This window comes from Anser anser (assembly GCF_964211835.1).
Source record: "Anser anser genome assembly, chromosome: 8".
NCBI classification, from domain to species: Eukaryota; Metazoa; Chordata; class Aves; order Anseriformes; family Anatidae; genus Anser; species Anser anser.
This window is the reverse complement of record NC_139728.1, coordinates 9,834,200-9,854,443: the sequence shown is the minus strand read 5'-3', so window position 1 is coordinate 9,854,443 and position 20,244 is coordinate 9,834,200. Positions and strand designations below refer to the sequence as shown.

Sequence of the window (20,244 nt, the reverse complement as noted above, 5' to 3'; positions counted from 1 at the left end):
CCATGCAGTCACCGCGGTGGGAAAGCGCGCTCTGTAGGCTGAACACTGGCTGGTTTGCCAAGGGATCGGCTTAATTATTTCTGCAAAAGGAGTGAAAAACAGTTTTAGGCATCGTTAAATGGCGAGATGGTAACAGGAAGGGTTGAATAGCGTGTTGAAAGAAAATACTGATAGCATCCTATTGAAAAATGAGAGCGGGGTCCTGTTTAAAAACCGAAAATAATAAAGAATAAAATAATGAAAAATAAATAATAAAGAATAAAAGAGTAAAAAATAAAATAGTAAAGAATAAACTAATAAAAAATAAAATACTGAAGAATAAAAAAAGAAATAATAAAAATTAAAAATAAATGAAGTAATAAAAATAAATAATAAAAATAAAATGATAAAAAATAAATAAGAAGATAAAGCTCAGCAGCCGTTACTGGCAGGGGGTGCCCGTACCCCGCTGCCCGCTCTCCCCCTGCCCCACATGGCTGCGCTGCCTCCTTCCGCGTCGCAATGCGCATGCGCGTGGCCGGGGCACAAAAGGGCTACGCGCACGCAGCCGCCCCGGTCCCGCGCGGGGGCTGCTGGGATAGCGGCGGGAAAAGCCGCGGCTCGCGCCGCTTCCAGCCGCCGGCGCTGAGGTGAAGGGAGCGGCCGCCATGTCGCGAACCGACCCCGAGCTGCTCCTGCAGGAGCTGGGCGGCTGGGATTGGGAGCTCTGCCGCCGGGAGCTGCCCGCCGTCCTGCCCCGGCTCCTCATATCCTTCCCCCGGGAGGCGGTTCGGCTGCTGGGTTGTTGTGGGGAGTGGGTTGTGCGGGGGTCTCCGCCGTCGGGGGAGTGACCCTAAAATGGCGGGGGGGCGGGATGGGCAGCCTGCACGGGTCGAGCAAAGCGACTTGTGAGAGGGAAAAGCGCTGCAAGCTTTACAAGGGGTGAAACAGGAGAGAAAAGCCGGGTGTGCTGGGTTTCACTGAACGCAAGCGCTGCCCTTCACCGAAATAATAAAGTAAAATAAAAAACTGCAGTAGAAAATACCGTGTGGTTCTTCTAGCCCTTTCAATAACACCCCTGTTGCCCCCATAAAAAAAAGTCAAACAAACAAAAAACATAGCCCACAAATCACAACCCCCAAATCTTACTCTCTGGCACAGTGCTGCTGGAATGTGGGTACTGAGCACCCACCCGTAGCAGCTGTGGAGCATCCCCGTTAATTTCATGAGGTGGTTAAAGCCCACACAGCACATAGTGTGAGAAATTACATCTTTATGGCAGAATGAACTTGACTTTCTTTAACGTTTTTACTGTATGTATCAAGAGTCTGAAGACTGGACTGAGCACGTTCGTAAGTAGTGGCCAAGAGGTGCTGCTTCTTCCTAAGGCTTATTGTATTGCAAATATAAGGTCTGCACTAGTTAAAAATAATTACGCTATCACTGGTGTCCTACTTTCACAGCCTTTAGCAATCCTGCTGGACATTGAATGTTACAGGAATTGCATGTTTTAGAAAAACCTATAAGCTATACACGTAAGGCTGCTTTTTCCTTTCTGCTACTTCTGATTTGTAGACTGCTGAAAGAAGGAGTGCTTTTTGTCTTGTATTTTATTGTATTTTTGGCCGTTATCTGACAGGTGGTTGAACTCTTGTAATACCTGAGAGTGATCAAGAAAATGCTGATATACACCTGGTTAGGACTCTCGCTAACATTCACTGCTCAGCTGTGTGTTAGTGCCAGCCAGCACTTCAGATGTGTAACTGTTTGCACTTAAGAACATGGAAAATTGCCCAGACTTTGGGCAAACAGTTGTGCCCCACCTTCAACTAAGTGTAGTCAGGTGTGATGCAGTTATTAATGGGTTTATGCACGTTGGAGCTTTTATTGTTACTTGATGATTCAGAAAATGCATATGTTGCAAATGTGATGTTACTTGTTTCAAAATCAAGTATCTGACCAGTTTCCACTTCACTCAGTTCTTTCTTCCATGTGCTTGGTAGCTACATACTTCTGATAATCAAATGGTTTTCAGTAACATTTTAGAAATATTTTGCTTTGCAGGTGTTCTGAGGATCATGACTGAAATGTTTTTGCCTCATATCAGCCTTGCAGATTTGGAACAAACTTTTTTCTCAAAAGTATTGCCTAAGGTATGACACCTTCAATGAAATACGAAAATTTCAGTCAGTGCAGTGCTAAAAACCTGCTTAGAGTGCCTTGATTCTTTTGAGGTCTCATTATAGAATCATTGCTTTGCAAGCACAGCTTGAAATAAACATTTTACCCCTTAAAAATTTAACAGTTTTACGTTGTTGGATTATTTATATGATTTTTACTATTCTTTACAGTAGGGAGAGGATCAAACGTATGATGTTCTGCTTTCTATATTTAGTGACAGAATTGTTTTTTATTTATTTTTGAGAAGGTAGGCTTTTTATAAATGACTAAGGTTGTTTTCACTTGGGGCAGGCTCTCGGGACAAATAAGTTGAAGAACCCAACAACCATATATCATGAATAATTTTTGTGATATTTGTGAGTAATATGGTGAATAAACTTTTAGGCAATGACTAACAGAAGGTCTCTTTTTTGATTAAATAATAGAGAATTTTGGGCTGTAATATTAAACTCTCCAGCGCATACATCTTAGTGGACTTAAAGCAGTAGTGAATTGCTGAGTTTCAGGCCTCAGCTTGTATACTTTAACAAGCCTGTAAAAATGCCCAGTTGATTTCCATTTCCTTTCTTGCATGTCTTCTAGCAGATTTTAGAGATTACAAGAAAAATGGCTCATAACATGCATATCCTGAACAGGGATTACTGTGCCATACCAGTTTATGTAGTACCCTGCACGTGCCTAGAAGCTGTTCTGTCTTTGCAGTCTCAGCAGGATCTCTCGTAAAATATACATGGACCTAGACCAAAGCAGAAATTGTTATTTGTAGGTCTTAAAACGTTATTTCTTTATTCGAAATGTTAATGATTGTTCTCAACAAAAAACACTTTCTGAGACAAAAAGAAAATAACCTTTTATCTCAAAATGGTGTGGTTTTAATTAAGAAAAAAATCTCTGTTAGAATGAGGTATCTGTTAAGTTAATTAGCTAGGAAGTTTATTTTGGTAACAGATTTTTAGAAAATAGCAGCTAACTTAACTTCTGGCTGTAATTTGAGAAGAATAGATGGTTTTCACATCTTGGTATATCAAGTTTTATGATTTAAATGCTAGAAAGCATTATTTACTCCTTGAGTTATCTCAGTAGACTATGACTGCAGTCTAAGCAAGCAAGCAGATATAAACATATGCACACAAATAGTTACACCTTTCAATATATAAATTTCCAGCTTTGCTTTTTTTTCTGACAGACTCTACAGCTGTATGATAACTTGATGTATGAATTATCCAGTGAGGCCAAAGGATTAACCAGCCAGAATACAGAGTTATGCAGTACTGTAAGGAATCTGTTACAGGCAAGTCTATTATGCTTTGATTTTACCTAAGAAATTAACATATTTTAGCATACTTATACTACTAGCCAACTCGTAAAAATGTAATCTGAACTTCCTTTGCAGTTGAAGTTCAGTTAAAATTTTGTGAATTATTTGACTACATTTAGCATGTGATCTAATCAGAATTTAAAGAAAATCTCAAATTCTGCTTAGTATCTAATGTAAATGGAATTTAATTCTCCGTATTTAAACAGTAAATCTGGCAACTATTTATGCAGTCACTTAATTTGGAGTTTAAAATTTTTTGTAAGTTGAGAACAGTAGTGAAAAGAAATACGAGGCTTTCAAAGAGGGTATAATATCAGAAAAAAGCTATGGAATTCATCTTTAATAAACAACTTATTTATGCAAATAGCTGTGAACTTTAAATGTTGTAAGAACCTAGGAGCAATTCCACAAAAAAAAAAAAGGTGCTTCTGAAATTACTGTGGGATTGAAAAACATTGATTGCTGTTGTTTGTTCTTGATCTAAGACTATAGTGCAACTGTTGGAAACTCTGACCAGTTGCGTACGGTATGTCTGCACGCTGCAAGAGTGTGTGCCTCTGGAGAATATCCGCACCCTTCCATCCTCTGTTCTTTATGTAATAAAGAACACGTTTACACACTGCAAGGTAGGTCTCTGTTAGAAAAATTCCCCTTCTGGTTAGTTTTTAGGAAATGTTCCCTTTATGAGAAGTTCCTAATTCAAAATAATATTGTTGTAGATTTTTTTTATTGCTATCTAATCATTTACAGAATGTACTTAGTGTACAAGTACAAAGATGGTTTTTTAGCTGTCTGCCCAGAATTTCTGACCTGGCAGTGCTAGACATGGGCTATGCTATTCTCAAATTTCGCATCAGTGTCAGTTGAACATTTTGCTTTTGAATTTAGGCTGTGACATCTGTGCGCTTCTGATAACTGCAGTAGGTTTCGGAGCTACAAATGGTGACCAAAACGGCTACTTATTTCTATGCAAGTTCCAAAGTGGATTGAATGTTGAGATTAGGACCCTTATGTTAGGTACAATGAGCAATGTATATTGGTTTCAGATACAACAAGTAAGTGCCCCTTAAACAGTGAAAATAAAAGAAGGTTATCGTGAGGACAATAGCTTTTGGTCAGCCTTCATTTTCACTTTTCAACTTTTCTTTCTTAATGAAAGATTTACAGCGGTTTTCCATGTCAGGGCTTGAACTCATTTGCCATACCTTTTATTTAACAATGCTAATTTGAAAGTATTGAGAAATATTTGAAATAGTCTACTTCCTTTGTTGCTAATGTTGTACAGCTTTGTTCAGAAATATGATCATAGGTTCATGCATCAAAGCCTAATCCAAAGCCAACGATACTCACCAGAGCCAGACAGACTTCGTTAGCTGTTGATTAGACTGCAGGTGACTAGCATTTTATATTTAGCAAATAAGAGTCCGTATCAGAAACTATAGATCAGGTTCAATATTGAGTTAAAGTAGGTACATATATGCCTTGCTCAGATTGTGATTCCTGTGTGTGTTTTTTTTAACCTCTTCTTCCCCGTTTCCTACAGGACAGCGAATCAGTGTACTGTGAGCATCTACACTTGATTTCTGATCTTCTACAAGCGATGTTCAAGGAAACTTACTCTCTTCAGAAACAGCTGATGGAACTATTTGATCAGATTTCTGTGGGCTCTGCTTCTGCTGAAGATAACATCACAGATATGGTGTCAGGTATATGTGGTTCTAAAGCTTTTTGACTTTTGTTCAAAAAACAGCTTTTTTTTTTTCTTTTCTGTAGGAAGTATGTTTAAATCTTTAAAACTGATCATGCTCAGTTCCTGCTGTTCTGACCAGCAGCACTTCAGAAGGCAGCATTTTGCAGCTTGAAGCATACTCATTTTTTCTCCTGAAACTCTGTGAGATGGGGGATGTTGCATAGGTTTGTAGGAAAGGGGAGGCATCTAAGCACTGAGCTATTCCTGATTCAGTGTCAGCGTGGTGGTATTCTCTAGTGTTTGTGATTGCTGTTGTTTTGCTAGGAGAGAAGCATAGCTGTGAACTTAGGAATCTGCTTTAACTCAGTTGTTGCTATTATTATTTCCTTCACAGTAATCCACACCGTGCTAGAGATCTGCTCTGTCATCTCCAATATGGACCATGCACTTCATGCCAATGCGTGGAAGTTCATAATCAAGTATGTCTTTAAACTCTTTGCATCTTATTGTAATGTGACTGGACTGTGGTTTTATATAACCAGAGTTACACTAGTTTCATGTTCAGAGTTTCAGCTGAAATTGAAATTAGAGAATTCAGTTCCTTTGGAAATTTAGCTAGTAAGCACTGCGCTGCCAGTGAAAACAGTTAGGAGTTGTGCATGAAAAAGTAATAGTAAAGTAGTAAACGTAATGACTTTTTACACTGCAATACAGAAGAGCATTTGAAACAGCACTGTTTGAATAAATAATCTTTAGAGGTCTGACCTGCAGTTTTGTACATGTTTTTGGCTTGAGTTGTGCTGTCTTGTGCTTTCATCCTACCTCCCCTTTGCGCTTCTGTCATGGCTACAAAGAGGGCTGTTCCCTCTACATTTCTGGTTTCCTTGTACATGGGTATTGCACTGATTAGTGAGGTATGAAAGCCTAAATAGAAAAATGAGATATTTGGATTTATATTAACTTAATGCATGATCACATCTGACAATTAAGTATCTGATTATATTCCTGCCTTGTAGGCAAAGCCTGAAGCATCATTCTCTGCTGCAGTGCCACCTGAAACACAGTGACATCCTCAGTGGCCTGTGCAAGGATACTCTTCTTTCTTTTCAATCCTGCCTGCAACTGGCTGAGGAAATGAAGATGTCAGACATACAGGTAAATTAGAAAGGTTCTAAAGCTGCTGTTGAACTTGAGGAAGATAAATTCACTTTGCTTGGATTTTTTTTGATGTTTTTTAATGTGCTAGGCAGAATCCCTTGTTCTTTTGAAACCACCAGAAAATCAGGCCCATTGACTTTGTTTACATTGGGGATGTTTTAGTGAGGCACTGAAAACAAGTTTACACCATACTCTGGGAATTTTGTTTGTTTTCTAAACTGATGATATCCCAAGGTCAATCAAAGGATAACATTTCAGTTCAATATTGGTATAAAAATATTGAGGCACACTGAAGATTTCTAAAGTTTTTCCCCCATTGCTGCAGAATTTGTAGAGAATCGAGTTTGAAATAGTTTTTGAGCACTGTTAGCAGTTTAAGTTTCATCTGTAGCATGTTACTCTGTATATTAAATTTTAGAACTGCTTTTTTGGACAGGAGGGCACTGACCTCAGGCTGTTTCAGAAGACTGTCAAACTCTGCAGATTCTTTGCTAATTCCCTTGTACACTACACCAAGGTAGGTTTTATTCCTTGAATTCTACATTAGTATCGAATATAAACCTCTGGTCTGCAAACAGAATAATTATGTACTCCATAATATCTTACCAATTTACAACTATACTATATGAGTGGTATAACCAACATTCATACGTAACCTTCTTGTAGTTTCCACCTGAATACACTCACAAGCCTAAGCAGGATTATTGATGTGATTTAACAGAAAGAAAAAAAAAATCTGTTACAAGCAGTGTCACTGAGGAGTTGGTAGGAAATGCCTGGTCTTTACTTGCAGCCTTGAGTCAATGCAGTAGCAACTTTAGCTGGAAGAATTAAGAAGGTGAATCTCGTTGCTAAGGTTTCAGAATTGTTGCTCATTTTTCCCTAATGATCACAGTCGTGGCTCAACTTTCTGAAGTTCTTTGTTATTCTGAGACTAATAGAATTCTCAAATAGACTTAAAGACATGAGTAGCTCCCTTTTCATTTGTATTTTCACCTAAATGTTTTCCTGAGTAGCACTTATAACCTTTTGCCATGGGACAACATACTTGAACAGGCAGCACAGTCAAATAGTTTGGATGTGGCATTCATAGTAAGAAATGAAACTGTACTGGTACTGGCTCTGACACTAACTTCCTGCTCTCTCCCTGGCCAAACCACTTCATTGCTGTGATTTAATCTCCCGGTTATTAGAAGGGATGCCATAAATCTACCCATTTTTAGAATGCACGTGGAAGAATTTTGCTCTCTATGAATAGCAGTGGTGGTGTGCTCTGCACCTGCTTTGACCCATAGTGTCAAAGCAAGACTTTGGTATTTTTTTTTGTCACAAAATGAACAGCATAATGACAGGATAAGACAGCTTTATAGCATGTAGAGCATTTCAGATTTTTACAGCTCTCTATGGCTACTACAACTGTTCTTATTATTTTTTAACTAAGTCTAGAAACATAACGTTTCAGAAAAAAATATATATGTGTAGTAATTAATCCTAGGAATACTTCGTTTATTGTTTGTTTTGCACTTGCTTTGTGCTGTGGATTGTTGCAACTTAACCAGTTTTTTCGTGTGTAGTATTTCACACATGAAAGTAGTAGAACCGGAAAAAAACATAATCATGTATTTTACATTAAAAGTACCTTTCAAAATTAATGTCTTTTGCAGGAATTTCTTTCTTTCTTCTCGGATTTATGCTCTCAGTTGCATCAGCTGTTTCTTCAGATATACAGGTAAGTGAAGTACCAATAACTAACTACTGATAGCATCTTAATAACATTTCCAGGTATGGAGATGAATTATCATTTTTAAAGTTAGAGTATTTTGAGGTGAGTTCTTGTTCTAGAACTGTTGCTTTCTTTTTCACGCACAGAAATCTAAAAAGATTTTTGTATAAATTGTGCTTTTTTGTATGGTACTAAGTTACCTTAAATTTGTTTTTCATCAATGCTGTGAGTTTCAAATACCGCCAAACCACTAACTTGGTTGCAATTACTTATGTCAGCATTTCTCATTAAGTTTTGTTAGAATGTGCGCATTGATTGGCTTGGACACTGGGTCTGCTTAGGAAAGATTATTTGAAAACTGTTTTTCCTAAAGTCAGAATTCCTGAAGGTAGAAGTTGTTCTTCAGTCACCCTGCCATGAAGCTGTTAGGCAGAGTTAAAACAGTGGCCCAGCAGTGTACTTTAAAACAGTAGTGTGATGATGTTAGTCAACTCATGCAAAGTCAAGACAATAGAGAATTACCATTTCCTAGCAATCCTAATTAATTTCTCTTTCATATATAACTAAATGGCCCTGCGCTCTTTTTTTGTCTCAAATTCTAGTGAAAAAAAAAATAGAGTAAATGCAGGTGTCAGTAGCAACACTTGGACAGATCCTTTCTACTTGAAGTCAAAGTATGGCAATATTCGTCCTGAGGGGAATTTGAAACAGTATCTAAGATTATTTTTTTTTGTCACAGCTTTGCTGCTGTGCTTGCAGTCTCATGAAATCTCCTAACAGGACTCTGGTTCTCCCGGAAACAAAAGCTTTAGTAATATGATGCTCATAAGTATTCCCTTCTATAATCTGCAAACGGCTTATCATTTTTCTTGCAAAGGACTTGTTCTGTGTGCTGCAGTAGTGGGGAAGAACAGGGCAAAGTGAAAGAGAGGTCTGATTTCAGTTATTCCTTTGGAATTGAAACCAGATTCTGTAGTGAGATGTGTGTGTGAGTTTACTGAATGTTTTGCTGCAAGATCCAAGATCAGGTGGTGGGTGGTTGTGGGTTTTTTTGTTTGTTTGTTTGTTTGTTTTTAAAAAAAAAGAGTTCCCTCTTCTGACTTTACTTACCTTGTGGATCACATTCTCAAGTGGAAGGCTGTAAACTTTCATTCACTCTTTTCATTCAGACTTTTGAAGTAGGAAGTTACCATTTTTACAGTCTCTTTATAAGCTACAAAAGTAGGTTTTCATTTCATGATCTCTTTTACTTTATTCTTATATCACTTTCTTTTACTGCTCAGCTTTCTCTTTTTTTCTTTTCAAAGAAATTAAGTGGTACCCTTTTATTAGTGTTGTCTGTTTAAATTAGTACTGTCATATTTATGACTATCAATTTTTCTACAAGTGTCTTCTTGGCTTGTCATTGCTTGTCTTTTTTGGTGATTCAGTATATTTCTTCTTAATATTACATATCTTACATGCCTGTTCTGTGAGCTTGTAGGTTTTTCTTTCAATGTTTAATACAATGTAGGGTTTTGAAGCTTACTTTAAAGGCTGAATACAAAGTTGTAACTTTCAGGCTATAGTAGATAATAAAAAATGAGGAGTCTTTTCTGTCTTTTGTTTAACAATAACAGGGAGATCATGAGTTTGCCTTTTTGTAGCTGTTTTGAAAAGTAATTGTACTGAGAATATGTTTCTTTCCATCTCCCTCAGCAAATTTCCTCCCAGTCTCTATGCTCCAGTGATCTCAGAGGTTCATCGAGATGAAATATCCCGTGTTTTTCTTGTGGCTCTAGACCCTCTCATCAACCAGCTTCTTCCCTTTAGCCCCTTTATGGAGCAAGTGTTAAGTGACAATTTAGGTGGGTTTAAAATACAATTACCACTGTTTCAATACTATGCAACCATCTCTGAGGGATCTGGCTTGATATTTTGTCTTTCTGGACCACATTCTGTACTGGGTTGCTTGCCTCTTTTTCTTTTGTAAGTACTATGGTATAGGCAGCTGCATGCTCGTTCAGGTGAATTTGTGTAGCAGTTGATGTTGCTGTTGAATGCGTGTTTTACAAAGCACTCACAATAACTGCAATATTAACTTGGTTAACAGAAATCCTATTAATTTTGCTGCTTTGCATAATTTCAATCTATATCTGTATCACAACCTTTTAAAGTAAGGTAAACGCGTTCTGCTGTGCTGTTGATGGAGGAAGACAGTTATTTTTCCTAAATTATGTATTTTCAGTGGAAAATAATATGTCTTCAAAATGGAGGATGATCATAACCACCATTAAAAATTGTGCCCTGCCCAACATGTCATAATTCTGAGACAGCTGTGCTACCGTGTGGGATTTACGATGTGAGCAGCAGTTGCTCCTTTTGTCAGTGCAGTCTGGGCTTACTTCTCTCTCATATGTGCACTCTGGCCTTGTGATTATCGCAACACTTGGAAGAAAACTTTGTGTATTCGGTGTCTGAGGCACCCAGTGCTTTCAGGCAGACTGGAAGGATGAGGCATCTGGACTATAACTCCTTTGCAGCATGTTGCAGCAACACTTCAGAACTGCAATATTGTAGCTTCTACCAGATGCAGGATATTGCATTCATTTTTCATTTCAAACATAATGTTCATGTTGAAATGTTCCCTTTTTTTCCATCTGAGTATGTAAGAGATTTTGGATTGTTTTACTGGGAACTTGTTTGCATCATCAGTTCTTCATCATTTGTCAATTGCTTAAAAGCTAGTTTACACAGCATATGTATTTCCAAGGGTGACTAGCATCACACTTCAAAATAAAACTCTACAGGTCTTCCTCCTGAGCAGCAGCTGCCCCAGTGTCTCCTTCTGATTGCCATCATGGACAAGCTGTCTTCTCAGCCTGAAGAAGTGCAAACCCTCTGGAACACAGGAAAACGGTACTAAAAAAGTTCTCACTGTAATTCTTCACCAGAGCGATCAGTCAGTGTGGGTGAACAAAGGGGCTTACTTGCTCAGATTTCCCTCACAACCCAACAGCAAAGTTTGACAGACTATCAATTTACATCCTTATGCTGGGAAAAACATCATCTGATGTTCTGCTTCAGGGGTGAAGGACACAGAGCCAGAGATGCCTTTGTTATTTTGGGAAAGGGATAGTATTAGGCTAAGTCCAGGTCAAAGAAAGAGGTAAACATGTAATTTGTCGATACTTGCATTTTTATGCCTGAACTCTCTAATAGTGACTTGAATTTGTAAGCGAGGAAGGTAGTCAGAAATATACATCTACATACAAATAAAGCATTGAAGTTACTGCCGCAGCTTCTAGTCAGAAACACAGATTCTGTAGTAGAGATGATGTTTGCAGGATTTTGGACTTGCCTATCTGTAACCCAACTGTTTTCTTTTTTTTTTTTTTTCTCCTTCCTTTCTTACCCCTCAACCCTATCCCCAGCCTGTCTTTTTTCTCAGCTCTTTTCCTCAGTTTCCAGCAATGTTCTGCCGAGCTTTCTCTCCCTGTTTGTTTGCCAGAGGTGATTGGCACAGGACAGCCAGCAGTTCCCATCACCCTGTATCACTATGTCTGCATTCACCTGTGCTCCTACATTGCTTCCACACTCCCATCACACTTTCCTCAGCTGGTAAGATTGATTTTTGCTTATCATTTCTTCAGCTGTTCTGATGCATAGATAATACTTGAAAAAGAATGAGCTCTTGCTAATGATCTAGCTCTGAAGAGATGATTAGTTACAAAGTGCTTTGAGTTATTCTTCAGACAGCAGCCATGATGCAGGAGTTCAGGTATCCAGAAAACATCATTTGTGAGGCAATGAGGAAAATCAAGCTTCTTACAAGTTTTTGGGAAATTTAATTGTGTTAGAAACTTTTGTTCTCTTTGCAGGGGGGCATGAAGTTGTTATTAAAAGTTCAGTGCTTTCTTTTACGCAGTATTTAACTTGTATTAAGTATACCTGGTTTTGTTGATCTATACTGTGAAGTAATAAGAAAGTGGTATTTAATATTCGAGTAGACTATCTTGTTATGATTTCCGCTAAGAACACGCCATAAAATGGTAGTAAGAAAAATTTTCTACTTCGGAGGAGTATTCTGGGATTTGATTACTGTTATGTAGTATTTTAAAAGTTTTTCACATTTTATTATCTAGAGGTTCTTTTGTCTATGCATAAATGTAAAGCTTTAAAAAGTTAAGAGCTGTCATAAACGTTATAGCCCTAATTTAGTTTCTTTTTCCTGCATGCTGCTTTCAGATAAAATTTGTGTTCCTAAAAGAGGAAAGGTTTGATTTATTTTTTTAGTAAGGTGCCAATAAAGTTGGCAAAAAAATTGGTGATCCGTTGCTTTATATATATTCATTAAGAGTTGCCTCGCAATGAAGAGATGTGCATGGAGAAATATTTTGAGAAGTGAGGGATCTTCAGCTCATTGTAATGAATGTACGTGTATGTTCAAAGTATGCAAAACTAAGGATGTAGCTGTTTGGTTAGTACTGTAGCTGAATACAGAGGATGAAAATCAGTTATTAGAACACTTCAAATTGGGAAAGCTGAAAATCTTATTACGTTTCATGCCAATTAATGGAGTAAAAGCAATAGTAGGCCTCCAGTCTGTTTCTGCTTGAACTTAAATAATATGTTTTCCTCAGGAGTATGCTCTGCTGGATGCTGTGCTGGGTTCTAGTATGATCACATCTCTGCTAGCAATAGACTCGTGGTGCTTCCTTGCCCGGTAAGATGTCTTCATTTGAAGTCAAGCAGGATTTCCACAGATCCAGTTAGTTCTGTTGTTGCATGTAATTCCCTTTTTAAGACAAAATTGTCCTAGAATTGGATTATTTTCAAATGTAGAGCGTATTTTGCAAATTAGGAGCAGAAATGGCGTAGCCATTTTTACATTCATACAAGGGGAACATAATTTTTCTATTGCGTATTGGGTTTTTTTGGAGCAGTTCTCTCAAGTAAATTGTATCGGTGTCCATCAAGTTTAAATATTTTAGGGGAAATGGCTATCTCTGAGACAAGAATTATACTGTTTAATCTGTAGAAGACTAGGAAACACAGACTCACTAACTTCTCTCTCTTTTTCACGTTCTAGGTATGGAACAGCTGAGCTGTGCACTCACCACTGTGTTGTGATCGCTCAATTGGTAAGAACTAAAGTGATGTTTGGAATTCAGCAACAGTTTTAACCCTAATTCTACTGCAAACTTTCTAAGGGACCAAAGACAAGAGTTTAATGTTTTTTTTCCAAATCCATAATTGAGATTTCATTAATTCCTTATATTGGGCTAACAATGAGCAAAAGCAGTACTGTGCAAATAGAAATCTTTATACCCAGTATTTCTGACATGTCCTTCACTGTTTTATTTAGTGCTACTGCTCTGATCTCACATAGGAACTCTCAGAACATTGTGTAAAGAATTCATTTGCTGAGTGGTGATTTTTTTTTTCTTAATTTAATTAGATGCATTTCCTGTTATCCTAATTCAGATAAAGTCTTGGCCCAACGAGTGTTATCAGGTCTCTGCTCTGGGTGTTCTGTTGAGGCGTATGCTGTTCTTGATGGCTCCAGATCATCAGGCAAGTACAGTGCCAGCATATTCTAACTTTAACAGAAGAGCTTTGAATCAGTGGCCTGTGTTTAAAATATCTTCTGCCCTTCAGAAATGGCAGGATGTTGAGTGCTCACTTGCTTTACTTGATATTGCACTTGCTATTACTTTGTCATAGTGGATCCTGATTTGTGCAGATGTGTATGTGCCTTTGTTGTTTTGAAGAGCACTTCTCTAATAGTGGTCTTATTGGGTGGCAGTGATGTCCTTTTTTGACTAAGTATGAAAAGAGTGTATCTCCCAGAGTTACTTAAACTGTATGCCCTGTATTGAACCTGCGCCTGGTGTTTATGAGGGCATAAACTCTTACTTGTCCCTTGTGTTTGTTTAATAGAGATTACAACAAAGAATCATGCTGGAATACATAACTAATACCAAGGAAATCATCAGGGTAAAAACAGTTCTAGACAAAGTAATTTCATTATTTGATAATACGCTTCTAACTTCTTTGTTATACACTCATGTGTGGACAGAGAGCATCTGCTGCACAGGGAGACAATAGTGGCTGTTTATATGTTCTTTCCCTGCAGCATCTCTGAAAAAGACAAGTAGGCTCAAATTTTGTTGCCAGGTTGTCTCAGGGTAGGAAGAAAAACAGCCTGCTTCTGCAAACTCTTAAGATTCATCATCACAGATGATCAGCCTATTTCTGATACATAGATGTTGGCAGAACTGATTCATTATTAATAAGGAGACTTGACTGCTGCAGGAAAATCCACTGGTATATCGCTCTTCAGGAATAAGAAAGGGTTTAATTGTCAAGTTCTCTAAGTTAGTCTGTAAATATGGGTTTGCTTTAGCAAAGTGATACATATTTATGATCCTTAAGCTTTCTTCTACTGTCTAAGGCTATTGCTTCAAGTAGCTGAAAGAATAAATTGCTTAACTGCTCTATGTCCTATATGTGACAGGGAGCTGGTGGTATTCTAAAGCAAGTAAGTAGTGCATTTTTGTTTGTTGGTTTCTCAGCTTTTTGACGAGCTATCAAATTCTCTTCTAGTCTCTTTACTTCTTATTATTTTATGAACGAATTTATTTTATACTCTTATCTGCAGGTGGAATTTGCTCATAAGTTTCTTCCAGAAGAAGTGGAAAACTTGGCTGTGTGGCAGCATGTATCCCTCAAGGCCCTGAATCCTGACCTTGGGAAACGAGTGGCCCATCAGCTGTGTGTGGCAGGACTCGCACAATGCAGGCAATGGCTGAATAGCAGGCATGCTGTGGGAGAGCTCCAACCTGTGGTAAAGGAGATTGGCTTCTCTTTGTGAAAATGCATGACCTCTGGATTTCCAAACTGTGAGGATGCTGTGGCTGTCCTCAGTTTTGTTTCTCTGTCTGTTGCACCACTTTCTTCCATTATTAATCGGCAAATGCATAATCAAGAGCTCTTATTTTAATGTTTTCTTATAGTACGCAGCACCTCAGGACCCTCTGCTCTGAGGGTGATAGCGGAGGTCTTGTGATTTACTGGTTACTCTAGTTGCTGTTTGCTCTCTGGGTGGGCAGATGTATTTTTCTTTACAATTTCCAATTTATACTATGCCATACAATTACTTTTAAGTTTTAAAGTCCTGGCTGTTTTTACGTGGCATCAAATCTGAAAGATGCTCACTGGTCTCCCTGGCAAAGGAGAGGAGCGAGAGAAACCAGAGATTTCCACACGAAGTACCAGCTGCCAGCTTTCGCCTGGCAATGCAGCTAACAGCTACAGCACCATATGAACTCCCACAGAAGGAACGGATGGTTTCCTCACTTTAGAAGCTTTATTGGCCAGTGGCCTGGTGGATTAGCTGTACTGTACAGCTGACACAGCACATTAGGCTTCTTGCCATCTTGTATCATTTTAGATGCTTAATTACAAGCCTGGGGTTTGGGTTTGTTTTACATGTAGGTTCTTTTTGGTCTTACACAATGTTTTTTCCTTCTAGAATATTGCCATTTCTGTCTTGCTGGCTGCCTGCAGTTTTGCTGGTGACACTCTGGAGGCAGAACTTCAGGCATCTATCTTGGGAGTGCTTGGTCAGTTCTGGACTTTTCTTCGGGCTAAGCAGGTGAGAGGATTTGCTGTTGTGATGGTGAAAGCATCATGTCTTTGGGAAGCTGGTGCTGCTGTTTCATCATGTTTTGTTTTACTTGGATTAGGCCATTTCTGTAAAGGAGAGTATAACTGTGCTGCCCATGTGCTGTCAGCTGGTTTATTGGACAGGCTTGTTCTCTGGGAAATGGACTTTGAATTTTCCTGAATGGTACATATATGGCTCCTTCCTGCTCCATCTGTTATGCAGTGTCAGATTCAGATTTGCTTAACGAGAAGTCTGAAATACCTCATTCTGATTCATACCGGTTACGTATTTGGCCTATTTAAAATGTTAGTTAGAATGTGATTAACAAACATGGTGATACTGCTTAGCACATGGAAACCCACAGAGCTAGTAACCTTCCTCTCGTATTTGAGAACAAGGAGGTAGGTGACCCCTCCAGCTTGTGACTATATACCTAACCGTTCATGTCTGCAGCTGGAGTAAAGAAAAAAGGATTTGTCATGGTTATTACTCAGATAAAAAGGAAAGCTTGAGAGAAGGGATTAAGAAGAGCCAAGTGTGCCCTTGAGGCAGTGAATCCTAATGATATCCTGGGCTGCGTTAGAAGGAGAGTTGCACATCAGGTCAAGGGAGGCAATCCCCCTCCACTCAGCCCTGGTGAGGCCACACCTGGAGCACCGTGTCAAGTTCTGGGCTCCCCAGTACAAGAGGGATGTGGAGCTCCTAGAGAGAGTCCAACAAAGTGCCACAAAGGTGATCAAGGGACTGGAGCATCTCTCCTCTGAGGAGAGGCTGAGAGAGCTGGGACTGCTCAGCCTACGCAGGTTTTGTGAGGGCCTTATCAATGTCCACAAATACCTGAAGGGAGAGTGCAAAGAAGACCAAGCCAGGCTCTTTTTGCTTATACTGGTGAGTGGAAAAAGGAGAAATGGAATAAGAAAGATCCTTAATAAAAATCTAAGGAAAAGGCCTTGTGAAATATAACCACCTAAAGATATTTGTATCTCTGCTTTGATCTTTTCTTCTGCTGCTTACGATGTATTGTTTTATGTGTGTGAAATTAGGCTAAGAATTTTGGAATGCTACTGCAACTTCAAATTCCTTAAGTAGTTATTCCATAAACTAAAATACGTTAACTAAATTAGTAACTAAGCTATTACTAATATCTTGTGATCTGTTCAAGGTCTCAGATGAGCCGTGTCTCCAGCAAACACTGTGTTTATTACTTCGTCTTTTGGAATTTTTCATCCAGGCATTAGATGCTCAATTAATCACTCAGGTAAAAACAAAAACCAACATCACAACCTTACGAATAACTTACTTCATGAAAAGCCAAGTTCTTTGTGATTTACTGAAATCTCAAATGAGTGATTTCATTGTCTGGCCTTAAAACATGGAGATTCCTAACTATTTTTCTTCCTTGATTGCTTTCCTGGTCTTTAAACCAAGTATGTGGCACTTAGGATTCTCAAAAATGGTATTAACCAATTACTCTGTAATATAACTGGGATGTATGGATGTGCCATAGAACATATTTCTTTCTGAGATGCACACTGCAGCTTTATCCTAGCCAGAGTTATTCAAGCTGCAGCACATTTCCTTTTGTTTTCAGTCCTGCTTTCTGAAATCAGCATCCTCAGATTTAATGATCAGAGTAGTTTTCGTGTGCGCTGTTTGATGGAGTTTTGCTGGGGTTTGTTTCCTGCAGGTGTTCGCGCTGCAGTCTTCCCTTTTCCAGTTGGATCCCCCAGATCATGTTCGTCTAGCAATGTTGGATTTTCTCTCTTCTGTGGGGAAGGTGTTCATACCCCAAGAAGCACAGGTAATGGTAACTGTGGCCTTCTTTAGTCTTTTGATGAAGAGATGCTCTAACTATTTAAAGGACTGAGTTAAATACATACAAAAGCACCATGACATAATCATCTAGGAGACTTATCTTTCCTTGACGCACACTGAGTGCACGTAAGAGGCTAGGTTTACTCATTTGCTCATCGCTTCTCACCAGTTAGAAAAGACAGATGTTTGAACCTCCAAGAAGAAAGAACAGAACATGTCATCTCCCTTACGGTGCTTTTCTGTCAGATATGGCAGTAGCACTCTTAATTTCACAAAGCTGTCCCTTGACCTTAGAGCAATTCTTTAGTAATAAATCACAATGGTAAGATATGCACAACTAACTCTTTGTAATTGACAGATATTTGTTCTTTTCCAGAGGCAAGTCATCCCCCAGTTGTCCTGTCTGTTTGCTTCTCTGCTGGCTGACCAGACGTGGCTTATTCATCAGCATGCGCTGGAGGCATTCAGACACTTTGCAGAGGTAAGCACAGCAGAACTTTGGGTGTGTGTATTCAGCTCAGTTACCTTTCATCATACAGAAATTCTTCTCTCTTAAATTTTCATTGCTCTCGACTGAACAATTTGGATGTTACTGCACATGAATAAAAGTAATGAGGGCTAATGTAGTTACATGTGATTTCAGGAGCTGGAAGTAAAGGAAAATTAAGCATTGGTTGCAGTGAGGAAGGATGTTTAAAATGCTGTCACCACAGAATTCTTCCCAGAGAAACATTTCTTTCTTTGTATATTCCTTTGTTAACATGAACATACTCAACTGCTGTTACCCAACATTTTTACAGGAGACAATCCATGAAGATGTTGTTCCTCAGTGCCTTAATTCAGAAGAAATTAAGAACAAAGTTGTTAATTTTATGGCTAAGGTATGTTGTCGAACCATTTTACTGCTTTCTTAGTTGGTGCTGTACACATCCATAACAGGATTTATGAGCTTGTCTTCACTGCCATACTCATGTAGGATTTGGCTTATGTCTGTACCATCATCTACATGCAGATTAAATAGCCAAATTTTAAATAAATTATTAAATTGATCTGTTAACTGGGATCTGGTTGAATTTTTCTATTCTCTTAAGTCAACAGTATTGACACATGTTGCTTCTATGCACAGTGCTCTTCAGGACTTTTCAACTTTGATTTAAAATGCTTTGCTTTTCCCTCCTTGAACAAAGAAAATGATTAAATTGCAGTTATTGTTGCGGGCAGTGAAAGTATCTATGAAAAAGTCAGCAATTTCTTCATTCCATTTGTGTGATTTCCCTCCCTCTTCTTGCATTTGTTTCTGTAAGCTCAGTGAACATGTATGAATGTGAAACATCCCAGTCCTTTTTGCACATCAGAAAACAGTCTTGCAGAGCAGACAGCTGTTCCTGCAGAACACAGACAACTAGAAAGAGGTGGATGTTCTCTGCCTGGAAACCTAAGGGAGCACTATCTGGATGAGTACTACTTGAAAAGTAGATAATTAGCGAAAGAATTAATAGCTAGTGAGTGATGCTACACTGATGTTGCAGCAGATAACTTGCACAGAAGAATGACAGAAACTAGGTTCAATTTCAGCTGCACATTAAGATTTCTTCCCCCCTGTTGCTCTGGTATACGTAGAACCTCTGAAGGCTGGTAATGCCTTCTTGCTTTAGTTACCTCCCCTGTGGCTCTCTCCCTAGGTAAGGCAAGCTGAAGAGACAACAGAAGCACGAATAGAACGCCTGAAACAAGAAAGGATTACCTGCAGTGCACATTTTATGAAAATGGCTAAAGAACTGGAGTCAACAGGAGAGGTATGTGTACTTCAAATTATCTGGGCTCTATTGTAAATTTGTGCCATTTCTGGGAAGTATCTGAAGAGGTTCAAGACAGCCTTTGTTGCCCTCCATTTTCTTGGAAAAAAGTCTGTGTGCACGCCTGGCCGTTAATGTTACAGCTGAATGCTCTGTTCTACTGTCAGCCAGGAAGAACTCGCACAAGACAAGGGTGTCTCTTACAGCTTTTCCCTGTTTAAGAGTACTTCCATTTGGATGGAGACTGATCGCTCATATAGGGGATTATAAATGATGTCTGTTTACTTAACTCCACAGCCCCTGGCAAAAAGAGCATGTCACCCCCCCTCTGAGGAGCAGTATAAGTCAGCCATAGGCACCATAGAGGGGGCGGTAGAGGCTGTGAAGCTGCTGCTCCAGAAAGGGTCACCCCCGGCGTGGCTTGCATTGAAACTGGAGGCTCTACACACAGCTATGGCCGGCCTCAGAGACAGTATACGGTAAGGTGCTCGGCGGGCTTCAGGGGTGCTGCCATAGCTCCACTCCCTGTTCTGAGGAAAACTGCCTTTGTACCATGACTGCTGGAGAGGAACAAACTACAACACAGGGCGATGGATGCTCTGCTGTACTGCTGAGTCTCGGTTAGTATGCCCAAAGGAACTGAGGCCCATCTTTTATTTATAATAACTGGCTGGAGGAGTGATATGTTTTAATGGACACGATTGTGCAGCTGAGGTGTCACTTTGTATATTGCCACTGTATAGCTTACTCTTTCAAATTCCTGTATGATGATAAACATTGAAATGAAATTGTATTTTGAATGCTGAGGTGTTTGAATGTGTTGTAAAAGTAACAGGTGCAGTTGTTCCTGTCACGTACAGGTGATAAGGCACTAGGTGTTTTTATATTATTTTTTAAAATACACTTAAGAATAACAATTTAAGGCTCTATACT

At 39.0% G+C, this 20,244-nt stretch overlaps 1 protein-coding gene across 4 annotated transcripts; it reads left to right on the top strand.

Annotated features, from left to right (window-relative positions):
• The first annotated feature begins 562 nt into the window (after positions 1 to 562).
• Positions 563 to 20,228, top strand: FIRRM (FIGNL1 interacting regulator of recombination and mitosis). 4 transcript variants are annotated; one of them, XM_083847741.1, is made up of 24 exons: positions 610 to 746; positions 1,292 to 1,331; positions 2,044 to 2,132; positions 3,347 to 3,451; positions 3,964 to 4,104; positions 5,022 to 5,184; positions 5,563 to 5,647; positions 6,185 to 6,323; positions 6,763 to 6,843; positions 7,991 to 8,055; positions 9,748 to 9,896; positions 10,839 to 10,947; positions 11,463 to 11,649; positions 12,672 to 12,754; positions 13,121 to 13,172; positions 13,516 to 13,605; positions 14,693 to 14,878; positions 15,566 to 15,688; positions 16,863 to 16,958; positions 17,388 to 17,501; positions 17,892 to 17,996; positions 18,316 to 18,396; positions 19,198 to 19,311; positions 19,609 to 20,228. In XM_083847741.1, the coding sequence occupies exons 1-24, from the start codon at positions 648 to 650 to the stop codon at positions 19,792 to 19,794; spliced, it is 2,682 nt and encodes an 893-aa protein (XP_083703867.1). In that variant the 5' UTR covers positions 610 to 647; the 3' UTR covers positions 19,795 to 20,228. The 4 variants fall into 4 exon arrangements, with proteins under 4 accessions (XP_083703869.1, XP_083703867.1, XP_083703868.1 ...); XM_083847743.1 differs by lacking the exon at positions 1,292 to 1,331 and having other exon boundaries at positions 563 to 629; XM_083847742.1 differs by lacking the exon at positions 610 to 746 and having other exon boundaries at positions 1,292 to 1,390.
• Positions 20,229 to 20,244: the final 16 nt, after the last annotated feature.